The sequence below is a fragment of the Peromyscus californicus genome, unplaced genomic scaffold, assembly GCF_007827085.1.
Source record: "Peromyscus californicus insignis strain IS unplaced genomic scaffold, ASM782708v3 Scaffold_7__1_contigs__length_154581171, whole genome shotgun sequence".
In the NCBI taxonomy this organism is placed as follows: domain Eukaryota; kingdom Metazoa; phylum Chordata; class Mammalia; order Rodentia; family Cricetidae; genus Peromyscus; species Peromyscus californicus.
Genome location: NW_026294595.1, coordinates 94,517,740 through 94,540,914, shown reverse-complemented (window position 1 = coordinate 94,540,914; position 23,175 = coordinate 94,517,740). Strand labels below are relative to the sequence as shown.

The window sequence follows — 23,175 nt, the reverse complement described above, 5'->3', positions numbered from 1 at the left end:
GAACTGTCACAAGCCATGACTTCATTTCCTGTGCCTTCTTTGTCCTGTCTGCTGATCCTGCCTCAGCCTGTCCTTTGCCCTTTCCTCAACTAATACCTTCCTGTGAGAGAGGCTAGCTGATGCCACACACACACACACACACACACACACACACACACACACACACACACACACACACATGTAAAATGGCACCACCCTGTCTTCATTTCTCACTGTCCTTCCCACAGAGGCCAAAGTGAAGACCTGCCACAGAAGGGCACGAGTGAGAGTAGCCGAACTGCTTCCACACAAGAGGCAGAGTAATAGAAGCCAAATTTGTGTAAGCTGAAACACAACGTGCCCTTGTACTGTCCCTGCACCTGTGGCTTTACCCATTGACTCCAGAGTCAGTAGCAAGGGCTGCTGGGGTGCCCTTGGTCATGATGCTCTTCCTGAAGAGCGCCTGCCCCTGGCTTTAGCTTAGCACAGCCTGGAGCCCAAGGTCACCACAGACAGAGTCAGGAAGGCTGGGCAGGGACTGACGGGTTTGCAGCAGGTGGCACCCACCACCCTACAAGGCCTCACTGTGTCTCTAGAGTCAGCTCAGCCAACTCTTCCATATCCTCGCCAATGAACTTGAACCTTAAACCACAGGAAAATCCCCAGAGTGTTTCCTTCCCCAGGACCATTTATGAGGCTGACATCATCCCAAGTCTGGCTGGACCAGTGGAGCCAAGTCTTGTGTGGACAGTTAGAAACGAGCCTTTCCAGTCATACTCCAAGGCCCACAGGCTAGTCACTCCTGTCGAGTCTTGTATGATGGGCCTGTTCACCTGCGATACTGCAGAAACCTTTTCTTTCCAAGGTCCGCATCCAGGAAAGAACAGGAACAACCTCTGCATAAACCAAGGACACGACTGCCCCAAGGTATCTCGGAGGGGAAGGTTTTTATTGTAGCTATGAAGGAAGAACAGCCAGAGGCATCTGGAAGAGTCCAGAGCAGAGAGAGAAAGGAGTAGACTGAACATGGCCAGCAGACTGGACCAGGCCATGAGAGAAGAGAGAGGAGATAAGAAGAGGAGAAGATAAGAAGGAGGGAGACCCGAGAGAGGGGGGCAAGAGAGAGGGGACCAAGAGGAGGAGACAAGAGAGAGCACGTGGCCAAAATGGCAGGAAAAGGGAAGGAAAGCCCATGAGCTGGAGAAGTTTAGGGTAGGGGCCAGGGTGAGAAACGCTGAGAAGAGCCACAGGTCATTTTGATACCAAGAAAGCCTGGAGGCCAGCATGCACTTTGGTTAGGTACCACAGATAGCCATTTGTCCCAAGTTTCTTTCAGACTTGACAACCTCCAGGTGCACACAGACACACAGAGAAATGATCACACACAGACAAGTACACAAAACAGATGCACATGTGTGCACAAAGAGGCACACAGACATACGGACAAGCACACAAAACAGGTGTTCAGAGACACACATAGACTCACACTCACGCACACTGACAAACATACACATATAGATTTGTAGACACAGACACACATAGATCTATACACAGACACATAGGCCACACAAATACATATATACACTCCCACAGATATAGATACATAGTCACATACTCAGACCATGCTCACATACACAGACACACAGAGAAATACATGAATACATTCATATAACACACACACACACACACATGCACACACACACACACACCCACCACCACCACCACACAGGTCACCACATGGTGTCCTTGTCTTAGAAATACCCTACCAATCTCTATCTTATCCCAGTCTATGCTGGTGTCCAAGCATGGCATGGTCCAACTGGGCACCAAGGAGCAAGCCAGACCCCAAGTCCTGCAAAAGGGGAGGTGTTGTTTTAAAAATGATAAGTGGTGCTGTTACGGGGCAAAAAGGTCATGAGACACAACAAAACCCAGTATCAGAGCTTTATTGGGGGAGAGGGCGTGGACAAAAGAACCAGGCCTGGGGAAGAAGCACATGGAGAGAGGGGGGAGAGGGTAGGAGGAGAGAGCAGGGAAGGGAGAGGAGGAGTCTGTGTCTGACTTTTTAAGGATTCCCGTGCACACGCGCAGATAGGCTTATGGAGCTACGCCATGCATGCGCTGATTGTGTGACTGTGCTGCATGCAATGCACAATCATGCAGCACACTGATGATGTAAGATGTAAGACCCCTTGCTTAGGTGCTGAACTGTGCATGTGCGGTCATGCAGCTGGAGTTGCGTCAGAATCCTAACATTCCAAACTTTTTGCTTATTATAAAAAGCGGGTGAACAGGAATAGGGGCGTCGTTTCTCCCGGAAAAACTGCTTTCAGCTGACTTGATGGGTGTCAGCTGACTCTTGTGGGGGTAGGGAAGGGGGCTTCTGAGGTAGCCAGCCGCCCTGGGGTCGTCTGCTGCTTTTGGGTGCTGTCCAGGTGGATCCAAGCTGGTTCTGGAGTTTGCTGACCTGTCCAGGTGAATTTTCTGGAGCTTGGAAAAATTTTGGACATATTACGAAGAAGCCATGAGAAAATTAAAGTCTTGAGCTGGTGACCATTGTAGTGTTTAGTACTCTGCTTATATTGGTTAGTATTAATAAGAGAGAGAGAGAGAGATTGGAACATGTTTTTAATTATTACCTGAGATAAGCTTTATCAGAGATAGATACTTTTAAGACACGTGTTTCTTTTATTAGTTTAGCATCCAGGAGACACAGGTGATCAATTGCTGAGAGACAGTAACAGATTGTTATATTAAAGTCTGGTTTTTTGCAGTGCCCAGACCCTTTTTGGTCTGGGGGTGTAAATATCTTTTAACTGTTACTGTTCTTTACCACCTGGGTATATCTGATGGTCCTTGGACTCCAGCTCTATGGTGATCCTGTAACAATTAGCTGAGTAGTTAATTAGAAGAGGGAACCAGGAAGAGAAAAGCTTGTGGGGTGAAACCTCATTCTTCTGGAATTGGTGACAAGGCAGTGGATCCTGATGTCCCCTAGAACTTGAGAGAGAGCAGGGCCCTGTCTGTGTCACTGTGCATGAGGAGGAGTAGCCCTGCTGACCTGTCTGGAGTGAGGCACATGGAGGGAGCAAATTAAATGAAAGCTCCTACCTTAGCCAGAAAATCTTTTCCCATTAAGTAACCCTGAAAGTACAATTAAGTCTGGTGAGGTGGGTAAGGCTGTCCCCCTACCCTGACAATAGGGAAATGAGAATGAGAGGTGGGACCCCAAAACTCCCTCAGGATTGATTAAGTGACTCAGTGTCCAACAGGAAGGAAACGGATTGCCCCATGCTGCATCCTGGGTTTCCTGCGAGCCTGTGGCCAAGCCTAGGAGGTCTACTGGAGGTCTTAGTTTGATGTCCTCATGCCCTTGGGTACATGGGGCAGTCAGCTGATTATCTCTCTAGGTGGCACTTTGAACAAGGCTCATTTGATGGCCCGGCAGGGCACACACTAGCCCACATGGCCTTTTGTAGCACATGTTTAAAACAGGGACCTGGAAGTTCTTATGCAGCCACTCGGATAGCGTGTGCCAGCATTTGGCAATTATGGTCATGGGCTTTCTCATCTCTTTCATGGTACATATTAAATGCCACAGCTGAAACTTCTGCCTGTGGGGTCAGGAGCCTTGCTCTCCAGATGCTTAAGTTTTAGCCCTAATGTCAGGGAGCTCTGGGAGACAAGAGACAGATTTTATTCCGTGTCTTGAATTAGCTGTTGTTCTTTTTTTTTTTTTTTTTTTTTTTTTTTTAATAGTTTGCTGTCTTGAGGACAGCTTTAGGAAGACCGGCCAGGAGGCAGGCTGTAAAATGATCTCTGGCTAAAGAACCATCCGGATTATTATGATGCCAATGTGGGTCCTGATTGTAAACTTACTTGCATGCATCCTAGCCTGCTTCCAGACCTGCCCATGCTTAGCAGCCTGTCTGGAACCGGAGAACAGAAAAGATAAGGTTCTTTGGAGTGAGAGATTCCTCAGGTTTGGGAATGCAAGTGGGCAGGAGAGAAAGACTTAGAAAGGGAGGGTTCAGAGCTTAGGTAAAAGCATGGGGATAAGGTAACTCTTCATTTGCCCATTCACTGGCAGAATTAGATAATTCCTGTGTAATATGTGGTTCAAGCAGCCGTTACACGGCCAAATTTATTGGTATCTATCTGGGGATATTTAAGGCATTTTTCAAAGAAGGAGTGGAACCAAGAGGAGCCAAAAGAAAAAAATTAAAATAACAAATGGGATCCCAGGCCCCCATCTCAAGCGTCCCTGAGGGTAGGTAATCTGTGGATCGGCATCAGCACAAGTTACCCCAGTCGTCAAGAGAAGGGCAAGGGCTGGAGGACATACTTACCGGAGGACTCCCTTGGAGTCCAGACAGCATTCAATACTTCGTCAAGACAGAATGTGTCATGGTCTGAAGCCAAGGACCCGCTGGGGGTCCGGTGTGAGAAATATATCTCAGGCTACAGTCATGGGAAATGGTGGGGGATTGGGAAGGGAAAACTCATCAATCTCAGTAGTCAGTGGTGTGTGCAGGAATCCGGCACCTGGGCAAACGAAAAAAGTGGAGCAGGCAGTTGTAGGTCCAATAAACCTCGGTACAGGGTCCTATACACAGAGTCCTGGATGCAGGGTGCCAAGACAGCCTATATCGTCACAGTACCAATGTTGTTGGTTTTAAAAATGATAAGCGGCACTAGTTACTGTGCGGAAAGGTCATGGTCCAACTGGACAACAAGGTGCAAGCCAGACCCCAAGTCCAGCAAAAGGAGAGGACTCAGAGATGCCTGGTGGATGAGAAGACAGAGGTTCCAGCCTTACTCCTGGGGTTCTGGACTGACCTAGTCTGAGAGAAGTCTAGGGACTGGAGCCCACAGCTCCTGCTCCCAGCCGGTATTCTGCCCAGCAAACCACACTGCCTTTCTAAACATTTGCCTATGCCTGCATGTGTTTTGGTTGGCTTTGAGTATCTTCCTCCATAATTTTCCACTTTATTTTTATTTTTTATAAAAGGTCATACTATGTAGCTCTAACTTGTCTAGAACTCACTATGTGGACCAGGATGACCTTGAACTCACAGACATCTTCCTGCCTCTGCCTCTGCCTCCCAAGTGCAGGGGATAAAGGCCTGTGCTAGCACTCCTACCTGGCTAGCCCACCTTATTTGTTTAGACAGGATCTCTCATTGAATGTGGAACTTGCCATTTTGACTAGGCTGGCAGGCCAGCTAGCCCCTGGGATCCACCTGGCTCTGTCCCACAGTGGTGGGATTACAGGTGCACCCCACCACATCTGCCTTCAAAGCTGTTCATTCTTAAATACTATCTGCTCAAAACCCTGCTAGGAGTCACACTGCCAACATCAGGGGGATCCAGACTTTTGCTCCCTAGCTGAGTTTTTAATGTCCTCTCCAAACCTTGCCTTTGCTGATGTCCCCTTACCTCTCTACTGATAGGGCTGCTACCCTTCCTTCAAGGGCAAGGTCACATGCTTCCCCTTCCGGGAAGCCTCTCTGGCCCTATTGGTCAAACTCTCTGAAGGCAGTTTTGAACTCCTCATATATGGCCCAATCATCCTGACACCTTTGTGTCACTTTTCAATCTCACCTTTGGTGCAGGGGTGATGCCTCTGTGTCTTGATGTCCCTGCATTATGGATCACAGCACTCAACAGCCATCCATCACAGAGTTGGGATTAGTTCATTTTCATGCTGCTATGACAAATCCTTGACAACAGTGACTTCAGGAAGGGTTTATTTGGCTCACAGTTTGAGGGCACAATCCCTTATATTGGGGAAGGTGTGGCCATAGGATCCTGAGGCAGCTGGTCACAAATATGTCCATGGTCTGGAAGCAGAGAGAAATGAGTGTTGGTGCTCAGTTCCCTGTCTCTGTTTTATTCAGTCTGGGACCCCAGCCCATGGAATAACTCTGTCCACATTCAGGGTGGATCCTCCATCCTCAGTTACACCTCTCTGGAAACACCCTCACAGACATATCCAGAGGTGTGTCTCCTAGGTGATTCCAAAAGCAATCAAGTTGATAAAAAAAAAAAAAATTGACCGCCATAGCCAGCCATGTGCCAACTAAGCCCTTTGTATCTTGACAACCATTTTATGAGAGAGTTTTATTTGTGTCCCTCAATTTGAAGATGAAGAAATTTGACAGTAGGTAGACAGACTCACTCAAGTTCAGGTGGCTTGTATGTGACAGAAGCCAGATCTTTCACCAAAACACAGTGACAAGGCTGCCATCACCATGGAGACAGTGATGGAGTTGACACAATGTACAAAAGACTCCTAGCAATCTTGCCTCATCAACAAGAGAGTAAAGAGCAAAAAAAAAAAAAACCCAAAAATAAATATATAAATAAATAAAAATAAAGCCAATTATCTAATTGAGACAAGGTGACAAGTTTTATTAGCAGAGACTTTCACAAGACAGAAATGTTGCTCTGCAGCCACATGCTCTCTGCAGGGTGTTGAGTAGGCCTTTACGGCCTTGTAAAGACAGGAGGCAGGAAAATATTTGTGAGCCACATGCACTGCTGACACTAAGAAACTAAATCTGGGGGTGGAAGGGTGGGGTTAAGCAACAAGTGTGAGGATCTGAGTTCAACCCCAGGCACTCATGTGAAGCTGGGCATGGCCGCAAATGTCTTCAATCTCAGGGCTTCTGCAGGAAGATGAGAGATAAAGACAAGAGAATCCCTGGAAGCTCCAGAGCTACCCAGCCTGGCGTGTGCAGCAGTGAATGAGAGACCATGTCCCAGTCAAGACTGAAGGCAAAGAGCAACCACTGAAGTTGTCCTCTGACCTCTGTACATGTGGTACCTGCACATTCACATTCAGAAGAGAACACACATACACATACTCAGAAGAGAACACACACACACACACACACACACACACACACACACACACACACACTCTAAAAAGAGAACACAAACACAAACAAGCAATTTTAAAAAGAAAATTTAGGAAGCTGGGCATGGTGGTGCATGTCTTTAATCCCAGAATTTGAGAGGCAAAGGATCTCTGTGAGTTCAAGGCCAGCCTGGTTTACATTGTGAGTTTCAGGAGAGCTGGTCACCATGCCTGGCTCAACACATTAACTTTGATGGTTGACATTTTCAAATCTCTCACAACCTGAAGAGATGATAACACTTCGTCTTTCTTTACGTTGTGAGAACTGCCTGTGATCGTTGTTTGTCTTAGGACCTGAAGGCTTGTATATCAAGGGAATAAAGGAGCTTTGGAAAAGCCTTAGACAACCAACCCAGGACCTTGTGGTCTGGGCCAGGAGCTTCATACCAGAGCAGTGCAGGTGGTCAAGACAGACTGACCTGTGTCATACTTCTGTCACCTGCCATGGTGATCCTGAGGGAGCCATTGATCCTCTCTGGATCCCTGTCAGTCTTTAAAAGGAGCTGATGACAGCATATTCTCCACAGGAAATACACACTTTGGACCAGTCTCCATCACCAGGTAAATGATACACGTGAACCGCCTTGTCTCGCTGATGTCCGTGCTGGGCCTTGTATTCCCATCCCCTAAACTGTTGGCTTGAGGTGTTTCCAATCAACAGCAAGACAAGCAATGGCTCTGAAAAGAGCTATGCTCAAGAGGAAAGTAAAAAAGGAAATAAACAAGGCCCAGGAGGAGGAAACAGAAAGATTGTACATTTGAGTGAGACAGTTGAATGATGGCCAGTGTTGGTGGCCATGTGGAGACAGAGGTATCATTGTGTTACCCAACCGAAGAGGAGACTGGTACTATAATTGACCTGGGACTGTTAGTCAAAGTAAGTGTTGGTATAGCAACGTTAGTTCCAACACACACCCCAGGGGAGCCTCTTACAGGCCAGAGGGAAATGTGCCTCATGGTCTTATCTATAGCCCAGTCTCCAGTGTTACAAACAGTAAAAAAAGAAGCTGGAGGGATGGCTCAGTGTTTAGGAGCACTTCTTGCTCATGCAGAGGACTTAGGTTCAGTTCCCAGCACTCACATGGTACTGCACAACCCTCTGTTATCCAGTTCCCGGGGATCTGATGCCTTCTTCTGACACTCACACACACACACAAACACACACACACACACACACACACACACACACACACACACACACACACACACACACACACCAATCACACACAAAAGAAAATGACTAAGTTTGATCAAATATTTTAAGAAGAAAACAATGAAGATATACATAGGAACATTTGCTGTACAGCATCTTAAACTGTGGGCTGCAACCCCTTATAGGGACATTGTATATGGAAGTCACAAAAATTTGGCAATAGTAGAAATCTAAATGAATCTTGTTTGGAATTAGGACAGAAATTCCAACCATTTCTTAAATATGCCAACATAGGCCTGTCATTTTGTACTATGTAGTTTTGAGAAGTGGCATGGCCTAGGCATTGCCAATTAGAAAATAAAACATCAGTCTACTAAAAGACATTGAAGATGCTCGACATTCTGACATATCAAACATTTAGACAAGATTTAACTTTTTATATATAAAATAAACACATCTCATTAGTATGGACGTGTTCTTTCATCGTTAACAAATTGTATAGTAATGGGTATATCAAAGTAATGGGTATATTTGTTTTTAAATACATTGCTTTGTGATTTTTCCACACTAAATGTTTTATTTGTTTGCTTATTTTCTATATTTAATTCCCAGAGGAAAAGGGTCACGGGTGGGAAAAGTTTGTGGAGCCCTGCTCTGTGTTGTCAGAACTCCGAAAGCATTGAAAGTATGTTCATCACTGGACAGGAGAAGGTGGGCATGAAGAAGCCAGAGCCGCAAGTTCAATACACACATAGGAGCCTGAACAGAAATGGGCAAGTCAAAGTGAGAATGGAAAAGCAGGAAGCCGGGGAGTCTACATCACATACATATAGAGAAATTAAAATGGGGTCATGCAACACAGACACATTATGTATCCAACATACTACAATAGAAGCCTTCCTGCAGGGAATGGAAATGTTATGTGAGGATTGGGAGATAGAAAATTTTTTATGTTATTAATTTTTTAAAATTTATTTTACATACCAACCACAGTTTCCCCTCCCTCCTCTCCTCCTGTTCGCAACCCCCCACCTCCTTTCAACCCTCACCCCATCCACTGGAGATAGAAATTAATCAAGAAACCCAGTGCTAGACCAAAGATGGTAATGGCCCTGTTACAGGCACAGAACTGACTCAGGCCTCTGTCTCTTGGAGAAATTTGGCTTCCTCCAGCCATTGTTGCTGTCAACTGCCCTACTGGAGCCACTATTATCCCCATCTCTGCTCCACATTAGACTAACAAGCCCATCTGCATCTACTTTCACTTTCTTTGTGAGCCATTCTTTGGGGGAGATGCTGGGGGTTGAACCCAAGACTTCATGCATGCTAAGCAAACACTCTACCGCTGAGCTATACTCTCAGCTCTCCTCTTAGGTAATCTACAGAAGGGCAAGAAGTGATCTAAAGACATCAGCCGGATATTTCTTTTTAAGACAGCATTTAAGTGAGGGTGCTGTGTTATTTTACTCCGAGAAGGAAGTCACTTTTGTCTGTACCATCTATTAAACTGTTGATTTCTTTCCTATTGATTTTCAAAGCAAATATCCATGATTTTGAGCATCTCTTCCAATACCTGCTCACTTTTTGGATTTCTCCTTCTGAAGGTTACAGATTCAAGTCTTTGAAATTTTTTTATGTTGACATCTTTTTTTAAAGATTTATTTTTATTTGTGTGGGGTGTGTGGGTGTGGGTGTAACACGTGTGTGGGTATCCTCAGAGATCAGAAGGTGGTGACAGATCCCTACTGGAAGTTGTGAATTGCCCAGCATAGGTATTGAGAACAGCAAGTGCTTAACTACTGTGATCCTCCATCTTCACCAAGGTCATTTTTTTCTTGTGAATTATTTCTTCATGTATTAGATATTAACCATCTGGTGATGTGCAAATGCATTTGCACAAATATTCTGTCAGTTAACATTTTCTGCTGCATGGAAATGTTTGATCTTTTTCTCCTTTGTTGTTGGTTTTTTGTTCTTTTGTTTTTTTTTTTTTTAGTCTCATGTAGTCCAGGCTAGCCTTGAATTCCAACTGTATCTAGGGATGACCCTGAACTTCTGATCCTCTTGCCTCTACCTCCCAAGTGGTAAGATTACAACATTTGGTACCATGCCTGGCTTAAAATATTCAAATCTTATTCAGTCTAATTTAGAAATTTTTTTTTTTTTTTTGGTTTTTCGAGACAGGGTTTCTCTGTGTAGCTTTGAGCCTTTCCTGGGACTCACTTGGTAGTCCAGGCTGGCCTCGAACTCACAGAGATCCGCCTGGCTCTGCCTCCCGAGTGCTGGGATTAAAGGCGTGCGCCACCACCGCCTGGCCTAGAAATGTTTTCTTTATGGTTAATGATTCCAAAATGTTAAATAAATAAATAAATAAATAAATAAATAAATAAATAAATAAATAAAAACTTTTTCTCCAGGGTCTAGAGGTATCTCTCTCACTGGTGGAACACATTTTTAATATGTATGAGGCCCAGTGCCCAATCCCAGCACCAACGAAAAGAATGGGGAAAGAAATCCTTTTCCGTTGCTAGAACACATATATTGTCTTCTATTAGTTTTCTATTTGATGTTCCATGTGTCAATCTTATTTGTCTTCTTATGTAGCACTAAGTGAAGTCCTCTTTTTTATTTCTGTGTAATCCTCCATGTCTGCATATCATCTGTTAGAAAGTTTGTGTTTTTCCTGTTGATCTGCATTGCCAAGTGTGTGTTTGTGTGTGTGCGTGTGTAATTATGTGTGACACACATATATGTGCACCTCCCAGTATTGAGATAATAGGTATGTGTTTCTACGCTTGGCCTTTTATAAAGATGTATTTTTTTTTCACTTTTTAAAAAATTATGTATATATGTGTACGTCTATGTGTGGGTTTGTGCAGGCTCCCAGAAAAAAGGTGAAGGACCCCTAAAGCTGGAATTATGGATGGTGGTAAGTTGTGCTGGGAACCAAACTTGGGTCCTCTGTGAGAATAATACATTGTCTTAACCACTGAGCCAGTCCTCCAGCCCTGTAATGACATTTTATCATGTATTAAGCTCCCTTAAATGACAAAGGTTTTTGGCCGGGTGGTGGTGGCTCACACCTTTAATCCCAGCACTCGGGAGGCAGAGGGAGGTGGATCTCTGTGAGTTCGAGGCCAGCCTGGGCTACAGAGTGAGTTCCAGGAAAAAGCTCCAAAGCTACACAGAGAAACCCTGTCTCAAAAAACAAACAAACAAAAAAAGACTAAGGTTTTGCTAGGCATGGTGGCACATATCTTCAATACCAGCACTTGGGAGGCAGAGGCAGGAGGATCTTTGTGAGTTTGAGGCCAGCCTGGTCTACATAGAGAGTTTTAAGACAGTCAAGACTAAATACAGAGACCCTGACTCAAAAGACAGAAATGAAACAACAACAACAACAAAAGACAAAGGTTTTTCTCCGACCCTTTTGTTTCCACTGAGCCTATTCTCGGTTCAACAATATTCCATTTGTATTAGTGTGGCTTTGTAACTGATCTTAGCGTCAGCAGAGTAAGGCTCTCCTCTTCAACATTAGTATCTAAAGGTATTTATTGGGAAGAGGAAATTGGACCAGCGCTAACAGCATCTTTTTGTTTACTGAAGTTTTTCATTTCCACCCATCAAGTCAGGTACAATTTCCCTATTTACTTCTAGATTTTGAACCTTGTTTTGGAAGATCCTTCCCACCTCAATATTATAGGAATATATTTTATGGAATATATTTTAAATCATCTATAGGTTTAATGGTCAGCTAGTTCGCCTCTCTGGGATTTATTTTGTCATTAGGTAGCCTGGCTCTAACTTTCCTCCAAACAGTGAACACCGCCCCCATAACAAATAGTCTATCCTTTTACCACCAATGGCCGGGCAGTGGTGGCGCACGCCTTTAATCCCAGCACTCGGGAGGCAGAGGCAGGCGGATCTCTGTGAGTTCGAGGCCAGCCTGGTCTCCAAAGTGAGTTCCAGGAAAGACGCAAAGCTGCACAGAGAAACCTTGTCTCGAAAAAAACAAAAAATAAATAAATAAAAATAAATAGTCTATCCTTTTACCACCAATGCAAAATGCATCTTTTATTGTGCAGTAAAATTCCATATGCGCAGAGAGATGCTCCTGGGCTCGGCTTCCTTTATGGAAGGCGCTGGACTTGAGAGGTTGTCACCAAGGATGGGAGACAGCAGATGCCTTTGAAAAGGAGAGAGGCTGATGGCCAGTCACCAAGCTTCAGCCTGGGGTGCAGGTGACATCAGATAAGATGGGAAGGCAGGGACATGCCCCTGAAGCCATGTGAAGCTCAAAGGTGAGGATCGTTTGGTTGAGGTGGAGCGGGGCCAGCTGTACTAAGAACATACAGATATACGCTTGTCCAGAGAGGGCTCCCAGGCCAAGAGGCTTCTTGTGAGAGGACAGACCCTGAGGATCAGCTGAGAACAGTGGCCCTAACCTGGCCACTAAGGAGATTTGAGGCTCTCTGCTCACTGGGGAGGTGGGAAGCCAGCTGGAAAGGAGCGGGATCCCTTCGTCTGTTTCCAGCATCACCTCCATGGAAAGAGACTACAAGAGGAGCAGCTGGGGGGTCTAGCCTGGAGTGGCTGGTGTGCTCCACAGCAGAGTCCTAGTCAGGGTTTCCTGAGTTGGTTTGGAGACTCGCTGGGTGAGAGCTGGGGTTAGCCAGACTTCACTCTGTCAAGGGTCATAGGTGACAGTTCCTCTTTGTCTTGCATTCCTGACACATCTATGCTCACTTCCACCTTCTCCAGAGTCCTCAGAAGGGACAACTGATCATTGAATTCAGTTCCACCCTGACCCGTCCCCTCTACGATGACCTCTTGTCTCCTTCCAGAACCTTCCTGGGTAGTCAGCTCAGAAGTAGACACACAGCAGGCAACAATGACTTTTTATGCCTCTGTCCACTGGGTCCACGCAGTGGGAGGTTATAGGCTCCACCTAGGTCAGAAGTGCAAGGAAGAGCGTGGAGGAAGAAACTTCCACCACAACTTGCCTTAGTTCCAACTGTTTAATCCAACTGGTTTAATCCAACTGAAAGTAAAGGCGTTGCTCTTGAGGCACTGGCAGATGATGAGGAAATTGCCAGAATGGATGGGGTGGCTGGAGTGTGCATGGGGATGGGACATATAGACGGGCGTCTGTAGCCAGGAGAGGACCAAACGCTAAACATGAGGAAGGTCTTGGAGTGGTGGGTCAGCCCTCAGCAGACCTCACGGGAAAGGATGGAGGGGCAGAGGAAAAGGAGTCGGGAAGACTCCCTGGCTTTGTGGACTGCGAGGTGCTGTGGTCAGGTTGCCACAGCAACTCCCGATCTTCCTACTGTCCTGTCCTCTATTTTCTGATGTCCTGACTATTTCCCTCTGCTAAGTGGTTCCTACATCACTTCCCAATCACTCCTCTGCTTCAACATCAACCAACCTTTCCTTCTAAAAGTCCAACTCTGACCATATTGTTCTCCTGCTCAGAAACCATTGATGGTTCCCTATTGCCTGGAGACTAAGTCTAAATGTAAACTGCAGCTTTTGAGAGGCCGCTCTAAGGCCAGGGTTTATAGAATGCTGTCACACAACTAAGAACCGGCTTGGGGGAGCAGAGAAGGAGGTGACAGGCCCTACTTCCCTTCCAGGTTTGTCCTTCCCGGCTCCCACATCCTCCTATATGAGATAATATAGAGGAGATACCACGGTAACTCATGTAAGTCATTTGCATGCCTAAGCAAACCCTGCCCTTGTTCCTTCTGTTCCGGCCTCCTAGGGTGCCTTTCCCTCCCATCACAGCTGTTGAAATCCTATTCTATAAGGCCCACATCAGATGTTATCTCCTCCATGAAGCCTTCTTGGACCCAGGCTGCCCCTCCCTGTGTCCCTCAGCCAGGTACTAGTTGTATGTCACAACTGAGAACCACGGAGTTTCTCAAACATGGAGGATTTACGTTGATTCTTCTAGGACCCTTACCAACCTAAAGAGATCTGGACCTTAGAACGACTCAGGGGTTAAAGTATCTGGCTCCCCAGCCAGACTCTGAAACTTTTAGGTCTGGGGTTTCTCTGTTTAGTACCATGTATACAGCAAGTGCTCACTAGGCGCATGAACTTAGTTGAATTTGTAAAGTTTATTAAAGGATGTGGGCATCGTATTTGCATCCACGGCAATGGGGTTTATGACAAGAGAAGCTTCAAGGCCATTAGGCTAAATAAAGGGCCTGTCCTCTCTGGGGAGCCAGACAACCAAAAAGATACTGCCGACCACCTCCCACAAGTTCCCGTGTTCAGGTCTCACCTGTAGTTCCAAAATACATCCCATCTATGGGCCAGAAAAGCCGGTTGTTAAGCCTCCGGCAAGAGCCCAGACAGGAAACTCCCAGTGAGAATTCGGGCAAGCCAGAGGTGAGCCAACACAGGCAGAGATAAGAATCATGGAGGCAGGGCAGCACATCCTCCAAGCTGTGTAGTGGAGACTAGCAGGGGCTGGTACTCTCTCCTCACAGGCTGCCCAGGAGGCTGGTAGAGGTCACGGCCCTGGACCCTCCCTCTTCTCAGCATGGCCAGCTGGGGCAAGCGTTTTCTTTCTTCACCCTCTAATGTAAAGACCTGAATTTTGGTCCTTATATCTTGAGAAGTTTCTGTCCACAGCTCCGGGAACATCAAGCCATGGTCCTGAGGCAGAGCATCTATTCACCTCCCAGAGGAGCAGCCATGCATCCATCTGCATGAACTGGAGAGACAGGGCTTTCCTACATCTTGGCAGAAACATGCCAAAATCCCAGAATGTTCCTTCTACCATCCTGTGTCCATAATCTGGTCATTCTGAGCAACTGGGGCTTCAGGCTGCTGACCGCAGTGACCAGAGCCCTGACTAGATTCTGCATTTGCAAGATCTGAAGACCTCTGTGATTCCTTTGGTCCTGAGACCTAGGCCCGGCAGCACAAATGTCCACCCACTTTAACCCCTCCCTGAGCTGTCTCAGGCACTGCCCAGGGGCGGCCAGGAGGGTGGAGCTCTGAGTCAGAGTATAAGTTCCCAATTTTACCATCCAGCTGGAGAGCCGCCACGATGCTTCAGAACCAGATGCCTGCTTGGGTTTCCCACTCCCTTCCAGATCCATGCCAAACAGAAGATGGCAGGTATTTGGCCTCCTGTGCCTTGAAGGTGAGAGTACAGTGGTCGTGGCGGGGAGGCTTGGCCAGAGGCAGATGGCCAGTGAAACATACCCAGGAGATGAAGAGTCTGAGGCCACAGGGAAGCAGCCAGGTCCCAGGGAGGCTGGTGGGCATTGTAGACTAAAGAGGTTGTCTTAGGATCCTCTACCTAGCACCTGGGAAAGGTGCTTTAGCCCAGTCTGGACCAGGGCTCCTGGCTAGGAATGGAACAGCTGAGTATACTCAGAAGCTTTCCCAGCCTGCATGCAGAGACTCGGGGCCATCTCGGGCCAGCCAAGCCAGCATCCAGGATAGACAGTGTCTAGTACCGCCAGAGAGAATCCACATGTGGCCTGTCCTGGTAGTGACTGGTTATTAACCCCGTGGGCATCCTAAACTTCTGTGCTTTGTGAATGTGTGGCATGGGCTATTTTGAAGTAGGAGAATTGATGATACTGCCAGTTCACTGCTATCAGTTGCCCCTCTGGGTGTGTAGTCAAGGACCATAGACCTAGACTAACTCTCAAAGTCTCTCAGGGAAATCCCTGGGTTTGGCAAGGTGCTACTTCTTGAGAACCAATCGGCCTTAGTTTTCCTGTCTGGGCAATGGGAAGATGCCCTCCATCTCTCTGTTGGCTATAGACATACTGTGGAGAGGACTATCAGTAGCAAAGTAGTGCCCTTGGCCAGCCCTTACTAAACCACTTAAGGAACTGAATGAAACCCCGAGAAGGTTTTGTCCCTTTAGAGTGGGAAATGGAGACACTGGTCAGTCTCCAAAGAGCCTAGGTAGGAGCTCGCTGTGGCACTGGGACAGTCTGCCTTGCTGTTCTGAACAGGACTGACATTGCCTCCTGGTTTTCCCCCAGAAGGCTTGGGTGTCTAGAAGGGCTTCTAATCAGCACTTGTTCTTTGCTGACCTTCCAGAAATTTGGGCTAGGACAGATCTACCACAGATAGGATAGAGTTTACCTCAAAGAGGGGCAGTGAGGCAGCCAAGACTCAGAGTGGGGGCTCCAGGAGACACACACACACACACACACACACACACGCACGCACGCACGCGCGCTATGCTGTTCCTGTTGGGTCCTAGATGGTCTATGTCTCTCAGCTGTATTTCTTGCCCTGACCACTCACCTAACATGAGTAATAAGCAAAACAACTATGGGGATCCCTCTCATGTGACCCTCCTCCCCCAGTATGGGATGTTGCTCAGATCTGCTGAAACCTGTTCTAGAGTTTCAGATATCACTATCCGGATGGTCTGCTGTGAAGGAGGGACCATGTAGACCGGAAGCTATCACCAGGCTGCTCAGAGCTCTGATACAATGTTTCAGGGAACCAAGAACTACATCCAGCTGTGAGGAGATGAGGTGGCCTCACCTGTGCAGCTTACCCTCAGATGCCCCAGAGAAAGGAGCTGTCATCCTCTCTCCAGGCATTCAGGCAATGGTTTAGGGAGGGGATGCCTAGCCTGGATGGACATTGGACCCATCACTTCTGAAACTTAGTGGTCAAACTCTCCTTAGGCCCTGTCATCCAGGAACCTTCTGGTCGAGATGAGGGGAAGCTGTCTGTAATGTAACTAAATAGCTTTGGATTGATTAGAAAGAGCTGGGCTCTTGGATCTGGGGAGAACCCCAAGTAGAGGGAGCTGAGGGTCTTATGGTTGCCTCTGACATTAAACTGCCTGCTCATGGCCATTCTTTATGGACAGCCAGAGCCACTCTCCAGTTGGAAAGCAAGCAAACCAGCCTGGCGAGGTGGTAGGTTCTCCCTGAGTCCTGGGTCCTACCTAGCTTCATCATCTCTGGCTGTGCAAGCCTGGGTGATGTGTAACTTCCCTAAACCTGTCTGTGCTTCTGAAAGTCAAGGATTATGTCTTCCTTGGAGGCTGGCCAGAGGGCTAAGTAAGACCCTCTACAAGGCAGCTGGTTCTAGGGCAGGGGCAAGCACTGGGTTGGCATACCAGATGACAGCAATATATTTCCCCACTCCGTCACCCCTCTAAGAGTCCTATCTATGAAATTAGGGAGAGGGGCAGCATTAAACTGTGTAACAGACAATCCATAGCTCTCCCTCCTCCCCTTGTGAGCTGGCAATGTTTCCTGTCTTGAGTAACTCTCAGGAGGAAAGTGGAATCCTGACAAGATCAAGCCAGAGGTCAAGGCCAGGGAGGAAGCCTGGACTGTGCATGTCTGCATCCTGGTTCCTTCTCCCACATGGCTTCCCAGAAAGCTGCTGTCCATCGTCTTCCCTGGCACAGCTGTGCTGATTGTTCCAGAGGCTGGATGAACCTCTGGACTGTTTGTCCCAAAGTTCCTGCCTTGACCTCCAAGCCCCTGAGTGCTCCCTGCTCCTCACCCAGGGCTTGCCAAGTGCCCTCTGAGCTGAAGGAGTATGCCTGTCTTTACCCCAGGGATGTAGCCCCAAAGCACCTGGTGATGCCTGTAGTTAAATATTTTGACTTTCGGCCTTATACCCAGTCCCAGGCAGGGGTGGCTTGTCCAGGTCCCTAAGGTTTTGGCTAGTGTACCAGAGCTCCTTAATCTGACCGGTTTCTGGTTCCCATTAGCATATTCCCATCAGCATATCAGCTCAGGAACTGTACTGAGTTCTATGGCATCTTTAAAAAAAGTTTGTTTTTAGCCGGGCGGTGGTGGCGCACACCTTTAATCCCAGCACTCGGGAGGCAGAGGCAGGCGGATCTCTGTGAGTTCGAGGCCAGCCTGGTCTACAGCGCAAGATCCAGGAAAAGTGCAAAGCTACACAGAGAAACCCTGTCTTGAAAAACCAAAAAAAAAAAAAAAAAAAAAAAGTTTGTTTTTATTTTATTTGTAGGACTGTTTTGCCTGCGTGTATGTTGGTGTACCATATGCACGCCATCCTCTAGAAGGCCAGAAACAGGTGTCAGCTCCCTTGGAACTAGAGTTGTCGACAGTTGTGGGCTGCCATGTGGGTGCTGGGATCAAACTTGGGTCCTCTGGAGGAGCAGCCAGTGCTCTTAGCCACTGAGCTATCTCTCCAGCCCCTCTGTTATATCTTTTTACTGTAGATCAGCTTCCTCTGGGACTGTGAATGTTTGGTCATGTAATACCATTTGTAATAATCTTGTAACATGAGGAGCAAAAGATGTACTTCTTTACCAAACAAAGGTGTGTGTGTGTGTGTGTGCGCGTGCGTGTGTGTGTGTGTGTGTGTGTGTGTGTGTGTGTGTGTGTGTGTGTCCCTGGTTTGCTTCCTGATTCCTGAGATCACAGGCTTTCATCACCCACCACTGGGGACTTCCACCTGGCTCTGTAAATACACCTAGACCCAAGCCTAAGCCCAGTAGTCTCATTTTCTTTCTCTGCATCTCTCAAACCCCTCCAGCATTCCACCTCTGTGCTACTGAGATGTAAGAAGACGTAAAACTCCCTTTGAGGGGCTTCGGAGTTGAGCCTCTCCTAAAATTCTTTTGAGCCAGAAGGAATTTCTAGGTGAAATCTGAAGTTCAAGGTAGACCACAAGGTACCCTCGGTGTCTATTAGTAAAAAAAGTTAGCCGGGCGGTGGTGGCGCATGCCTTTAATCCCAGCACTTGGGAGGCAGAGCCAGGCGGATCTCTGTCAGTTCGAGGCCAGCCTGGGCTACCAAGTGAGTTCCAGGAGAGGCACAAAGCTACACAGAGAAACCCTGTCTCGAGAAAAAAAAAAAAGTCTTCAAGGACCCTGATGGTTGTAATAGGTGTTCTGGGTGCTCACAAAGAGAATGATCGTGGGGTTTGTCTATAGAAACACAGCCAGTAAGGGCACAGCCAGTAGAAAGATTGCCAAGTTTGGGGGTTAGGAGAGAGCTCCATGAGAATTCAGGGTGGAAAACAGGAACTGGCCAGGAAAATTAGTCTTGAGGGAAGATCAAGGCAGTGGAGTTGAGAGCAAGAAGCATCTCAAGTGAGAGCAGACAGTGGGTGTGAACCCGGGACTGAGAATCAGAGGTGAGTTCAAACTCCCACCCACACTGAGAGCTGTGGGTCAAGGGACTCAGTCCCAGGTTCCCCATCTGTGACGCAAAGCGAGTGATCACTGCCTTGTTAGGTTATTAGCTGTAGCACAGGACACCGCAGGATGCTGTGGGCTGCAGACTGAGGGGTGCCCCTGTTAGGGACCTCCATTGTGATGTGGCCAGCCTTGTAAAGCAGGAAAGAACTTCAGGACAAATCGGCATGAAGCTGAGCTGAGTTTATTAAGATGAGAGATGGAAAAAGAGGAAAGAAGGGGAGGGGGAGGGCGAGAGAGACTTGAGGTACTTTAAGTGCAAGAATTGAAAGCAAAGTGTGCCTAAATGGTTGGGTGGTACATGGCTATAATCCCAGCACTTGGGAGGTGGAGGGGGCACAGGAAGACCAGTTCAAAACTAGCCTGAGCTACATAGGAAGTTCAAGGTCAACCAGGGTTACATGAGATCATGTCTTGAAACACCAATTAATACTCTCTAGTGATTATGCATACACATAATGTAGAAATGGTTTGTGGCTTTTAAAGTGATATTGCTTAAAGGATGTAATTTACAATCAGGTTCAAAGATTTCAAAAAGTTTAAAACTTAGGTTAAAAAAATAATGAGCTGGTTTACTTCTTTTCTTTGTTTTAAACAATGTCCTGTTACAAATGAAATTGTAAGACTTATGAGGTTCAGCGTCAGGAGCAAGAAGAGTAATAACTGATATTTAATAACTGATGTTATTAAATCCAAAAACTGCTCACATCCATTTCAGTTTTAAGCAAGCCTGGTCCATGGTAGATTTTTTGTTGGGTTGTTTTGTTTCATTTTGTTAACACTCTTGTTTGAGATGTCTTTGGGGGAAGCTAATTCCATGTAAGCAAATCTCTACTGATTTTGTCAGTTGCAGTCAAACACAAATCAGATTCCGGAGCAAAGGGCCTCTTTTCTTTTCCCATGTCCCTTGAATTTTCCTCGTCTCTCTATACCGCCTCAAGGTGGTAGTAAAACTTAGGCAAGAAAATCCATAGAGAGCTGTACATGGAGGTACATACCTGTAATCCCAGCATCAAGAAGGTAGAGGCAAGAGTTCAAGGCCAGCCTGGGCTACATAGCATCTTGCCTCAAAGAAGCTGTCGTGGTCATCATCATCATCATCATCATCCACCATGACCTCAACACAGCACCTCCACCCTGTGGTAACCCCATGGTCACTGCTGTTGTTGGTATTGTAGGAGAGGGTGACGGAGGAGGAAGAAACAGCCACCCTCACTGGCAGACACTGGGGGGTGGGAGACAGGAGAGAATAGCTCCCACCTGGACTCTGGGTGCCCTCTGAGGAAGTGAGGAGTAGGGCAAGGCTTGCCAGGACCATACACTCCTTCTGAAAGTGATACTTGCCTCCACACTCAGCCAGTCCCAGGACAGTCCCTGCTCTGCCCAGGACAGGATGAGAAATGAAGAGCTCATTTCCTAGAAAGGTCTTGCCACAGGCCACAGACCACAGGCCACAGGCCACAGGCCACAAGGAGTTAGTATTGTGTTTAGTCTTCAGTCCAACTCACAGGGCTCACATCAGAACGCTGTTTGAACAAGGTATTGGCCCCAAAGACTTCAGAGTACTCACAGAGGGGATCCTTGGACCCACAGGCAACTTTAGGGTGGACTCTTGTTCTGTTCCCACAGTGGCAGGGGACCTGTGTTAGTGAAAATATGTTTCCTTGAAGATCAGCCATTCACAGGCAGAGGGAAGAATGAAACAGTCTAAAAACCTGGGATCCTTGAATAGGTAGAGGAAGACTAGGAAGAGAGACATGGTCCTTCCATGTGATGCAGGGACACTTGGAGAGTGGGGAAACATGGTTTGGGGACATCTGGGAAGCAGAAAGTAACAGGATGGAAAAGGACACAAGAGGACCCGCAGCTAATAAGCGACTCACGGAGGACAAAGACAGCTAACTGCTGAGGGAAGTGGGTCTGGCCTCGGGAAGCCACACGCTGGCTTCAGGTGGGTGGGATTTGAGATGACGGCAGGACTCTCAAGTCACTAGAACAAGAACAAGACAGCTTCAGATGAGCATCGGGTGGGCAGCTCAGGGTGTGCCCCCAGTTCCAGCTACTGGGCTAAAGCGCTGAGGGAGAGGCAGAAACCCGAGGGCTCCAGTCCCTGGGGTTAGCAATACCGAGAGAGGTATCTGACAGCCATCAGTCATGGTGTTGAAGATTATCCATGCTTTTGTCATTGTGAAAGACAAGCCACCACACATGAGCCAAAACATCACAGACATCTATAACAAGGCACGGTGAAATGAGAGGCAGATGCCTTCCTGGGAGAGAAGTACAATGGCAGGAGTACACGGAAGGGTTACTCTGAGGAAGGGGCCTGTCAGGCAAGGGAGAGACAAACACCCTGAGCAGAAACTATGACCCGGGGTGGTAAGCTCCTGGCATGGTATGCCCAGGCTTCATAGATGTCTACCACCCCTCCTAGTCAGACTGTGCCTACCTTCTGAGCAAGCTGCCATGTTGGGTGGGCCAGGGGAAATTTTGTATTTGTGTGGCTGGAATAAGAAATTATTCATTGGGCAGGAGAATGGAAACAGAGAGTCTCTGGACTCCTTTAACATTTCTTCTGTGCTTGGGCCAGAACACTCACTGTCTCACAAACATTCATTATTGTATGTACATCTCTCAGCGGAGAGATAAAGAGATGAAAAGGCAGCACGTCTCAGCTCTAGAGACTTCCATGTAGGACAGAAACGAGCCAAACTAAACAATGACAGAACAGCACGGAGGTTGCTGCGAGGTGTGGAGATGTCTCCCCAGCAGCACTGGCCTCGAGGCGGTACTTGAAGGGTGACTCCACTTCCTTTTTAATCCACAGGAGGGGCTGTCTCCATGCCATCTGTTGACAGTGAGGGTCATCGGCATGAAAAATGTCCGGCAGGCTGATATGCGTAAGTATCTTCTCCGCTCCGCCCCCCCTGTTTTGGGGGTCCGGATAGAGAAAGACCTGGCTGCAGCCAGTCAGGCGTATGTCTGTGTATGGCATTCCATAGACCCTGAGCCGTTGCTGTGTAGGACCAGTGAGTTTAGGGGCTGCTGTGGTAGAGCAGTAGAAGCCCTTTAGTGTCATGGAACCTGTCCAGCAGCTCCTCTCAGAGCTGCTTCTCAGGACACCAAACCGGGCTCTTGAGCCCCAACAGAGTCTGTAGCGTCCAGAGCTGCAGCCCAGCCTCCGCCATGTGGTTGGATATTGAAACCACTGGGCAGGAAGTCCTGGTAGATCAGCTTCCCCTTCTCCTTCATCTGTCTCCTGCTGCATCTCCAGGCCACAGGAGCTCAGGGAGCCTCTGCTTTGAGAGGAAATGAAGCCACTGGACTGGGCCAGAAACGCTTTACATGTCTGTTATGGTGTGGTGTTTAAGAAATCAGTTCTCACCTCACAGGGACCTCTGCTTGCTTGTAGGGAGAGAAAGCTCTATGTCCAGGGTGCACATCTGTGGGAGCTGCAAAGACTAAAAGGAGCATGGAGGCCCTAGTGTCTGAGTGGCCAGGTTATGAGCATCTGGGGACCTGGAAGCCTGGGCTGAGGAGGAGCAACCTAAGAGAAGGGGCTCTGTCTTTGGAGCACCTGCTGTGGGCTGGCCACCAGGTATCCAAACACAGTTCAATTCTCCCCACACCTGAGTGGTCATCACAGGAGGCCCACTTTGTAGGTGAGGGGTTCATGATTGCCTGAGGTAGAATTGATTCTAAGCCTGAAGGGCTGGTGAAGAGAGGGGCCCCTCTGGGGTAGTGGTTCTCAAATTTCCTAATGCTGTGACCCTTTAATACAGTCCCTTACGTTGTGGTGACTCCCAACCATAAAATTATTTCACTGCTGTTTCGTAACTGTAATTTTGCTACTGTTATGAATCATAATGCAAATGTCTAATGTGTGCAGGATATATGATATGATATATGATATGACCCACAACTGAAAACCACTGT

General features: G+C 47.4%; 1 protein-coding gene across 3 annotated transcripts in view; it reads left to right on the top strand.

Annotated features, from left to right (window-relative positions):
• Pla2g4e (phospholipase A2 group IVE) overlaps nucleotides 1–23,175 on the top strand; it is a 72,867-nt gene that overhangs the window by 16,397 nt on the left and 33,295 nt on the right. Inside the window, exons 2-3 of one of the 3 annotated variants that reach the window (XM_052723134.1) lie at nucleotides 13,691–15,213; nucleotides 22,067–22,139. The exons of 1 other annotated variant lie outside the window; for it this stretch is intronic. In XM_052723134.1, the coding sequence (XP_052579094.1) occupies nucleotides 15,118–15,213; nucleotides 22,067–22,139 (169 nt within the window). In that variant the 5' untranslated portion in view covers nucleotides 13,691–15,117. The remainder of the gene's footprint in view (nucleotides 1–13,690; nucleotides 15,214–22,066; nucleotides 22,140–23,175) is intronic. One more of the 3 variants, XM_052723133.1, reaches the window with a different exon arrangement.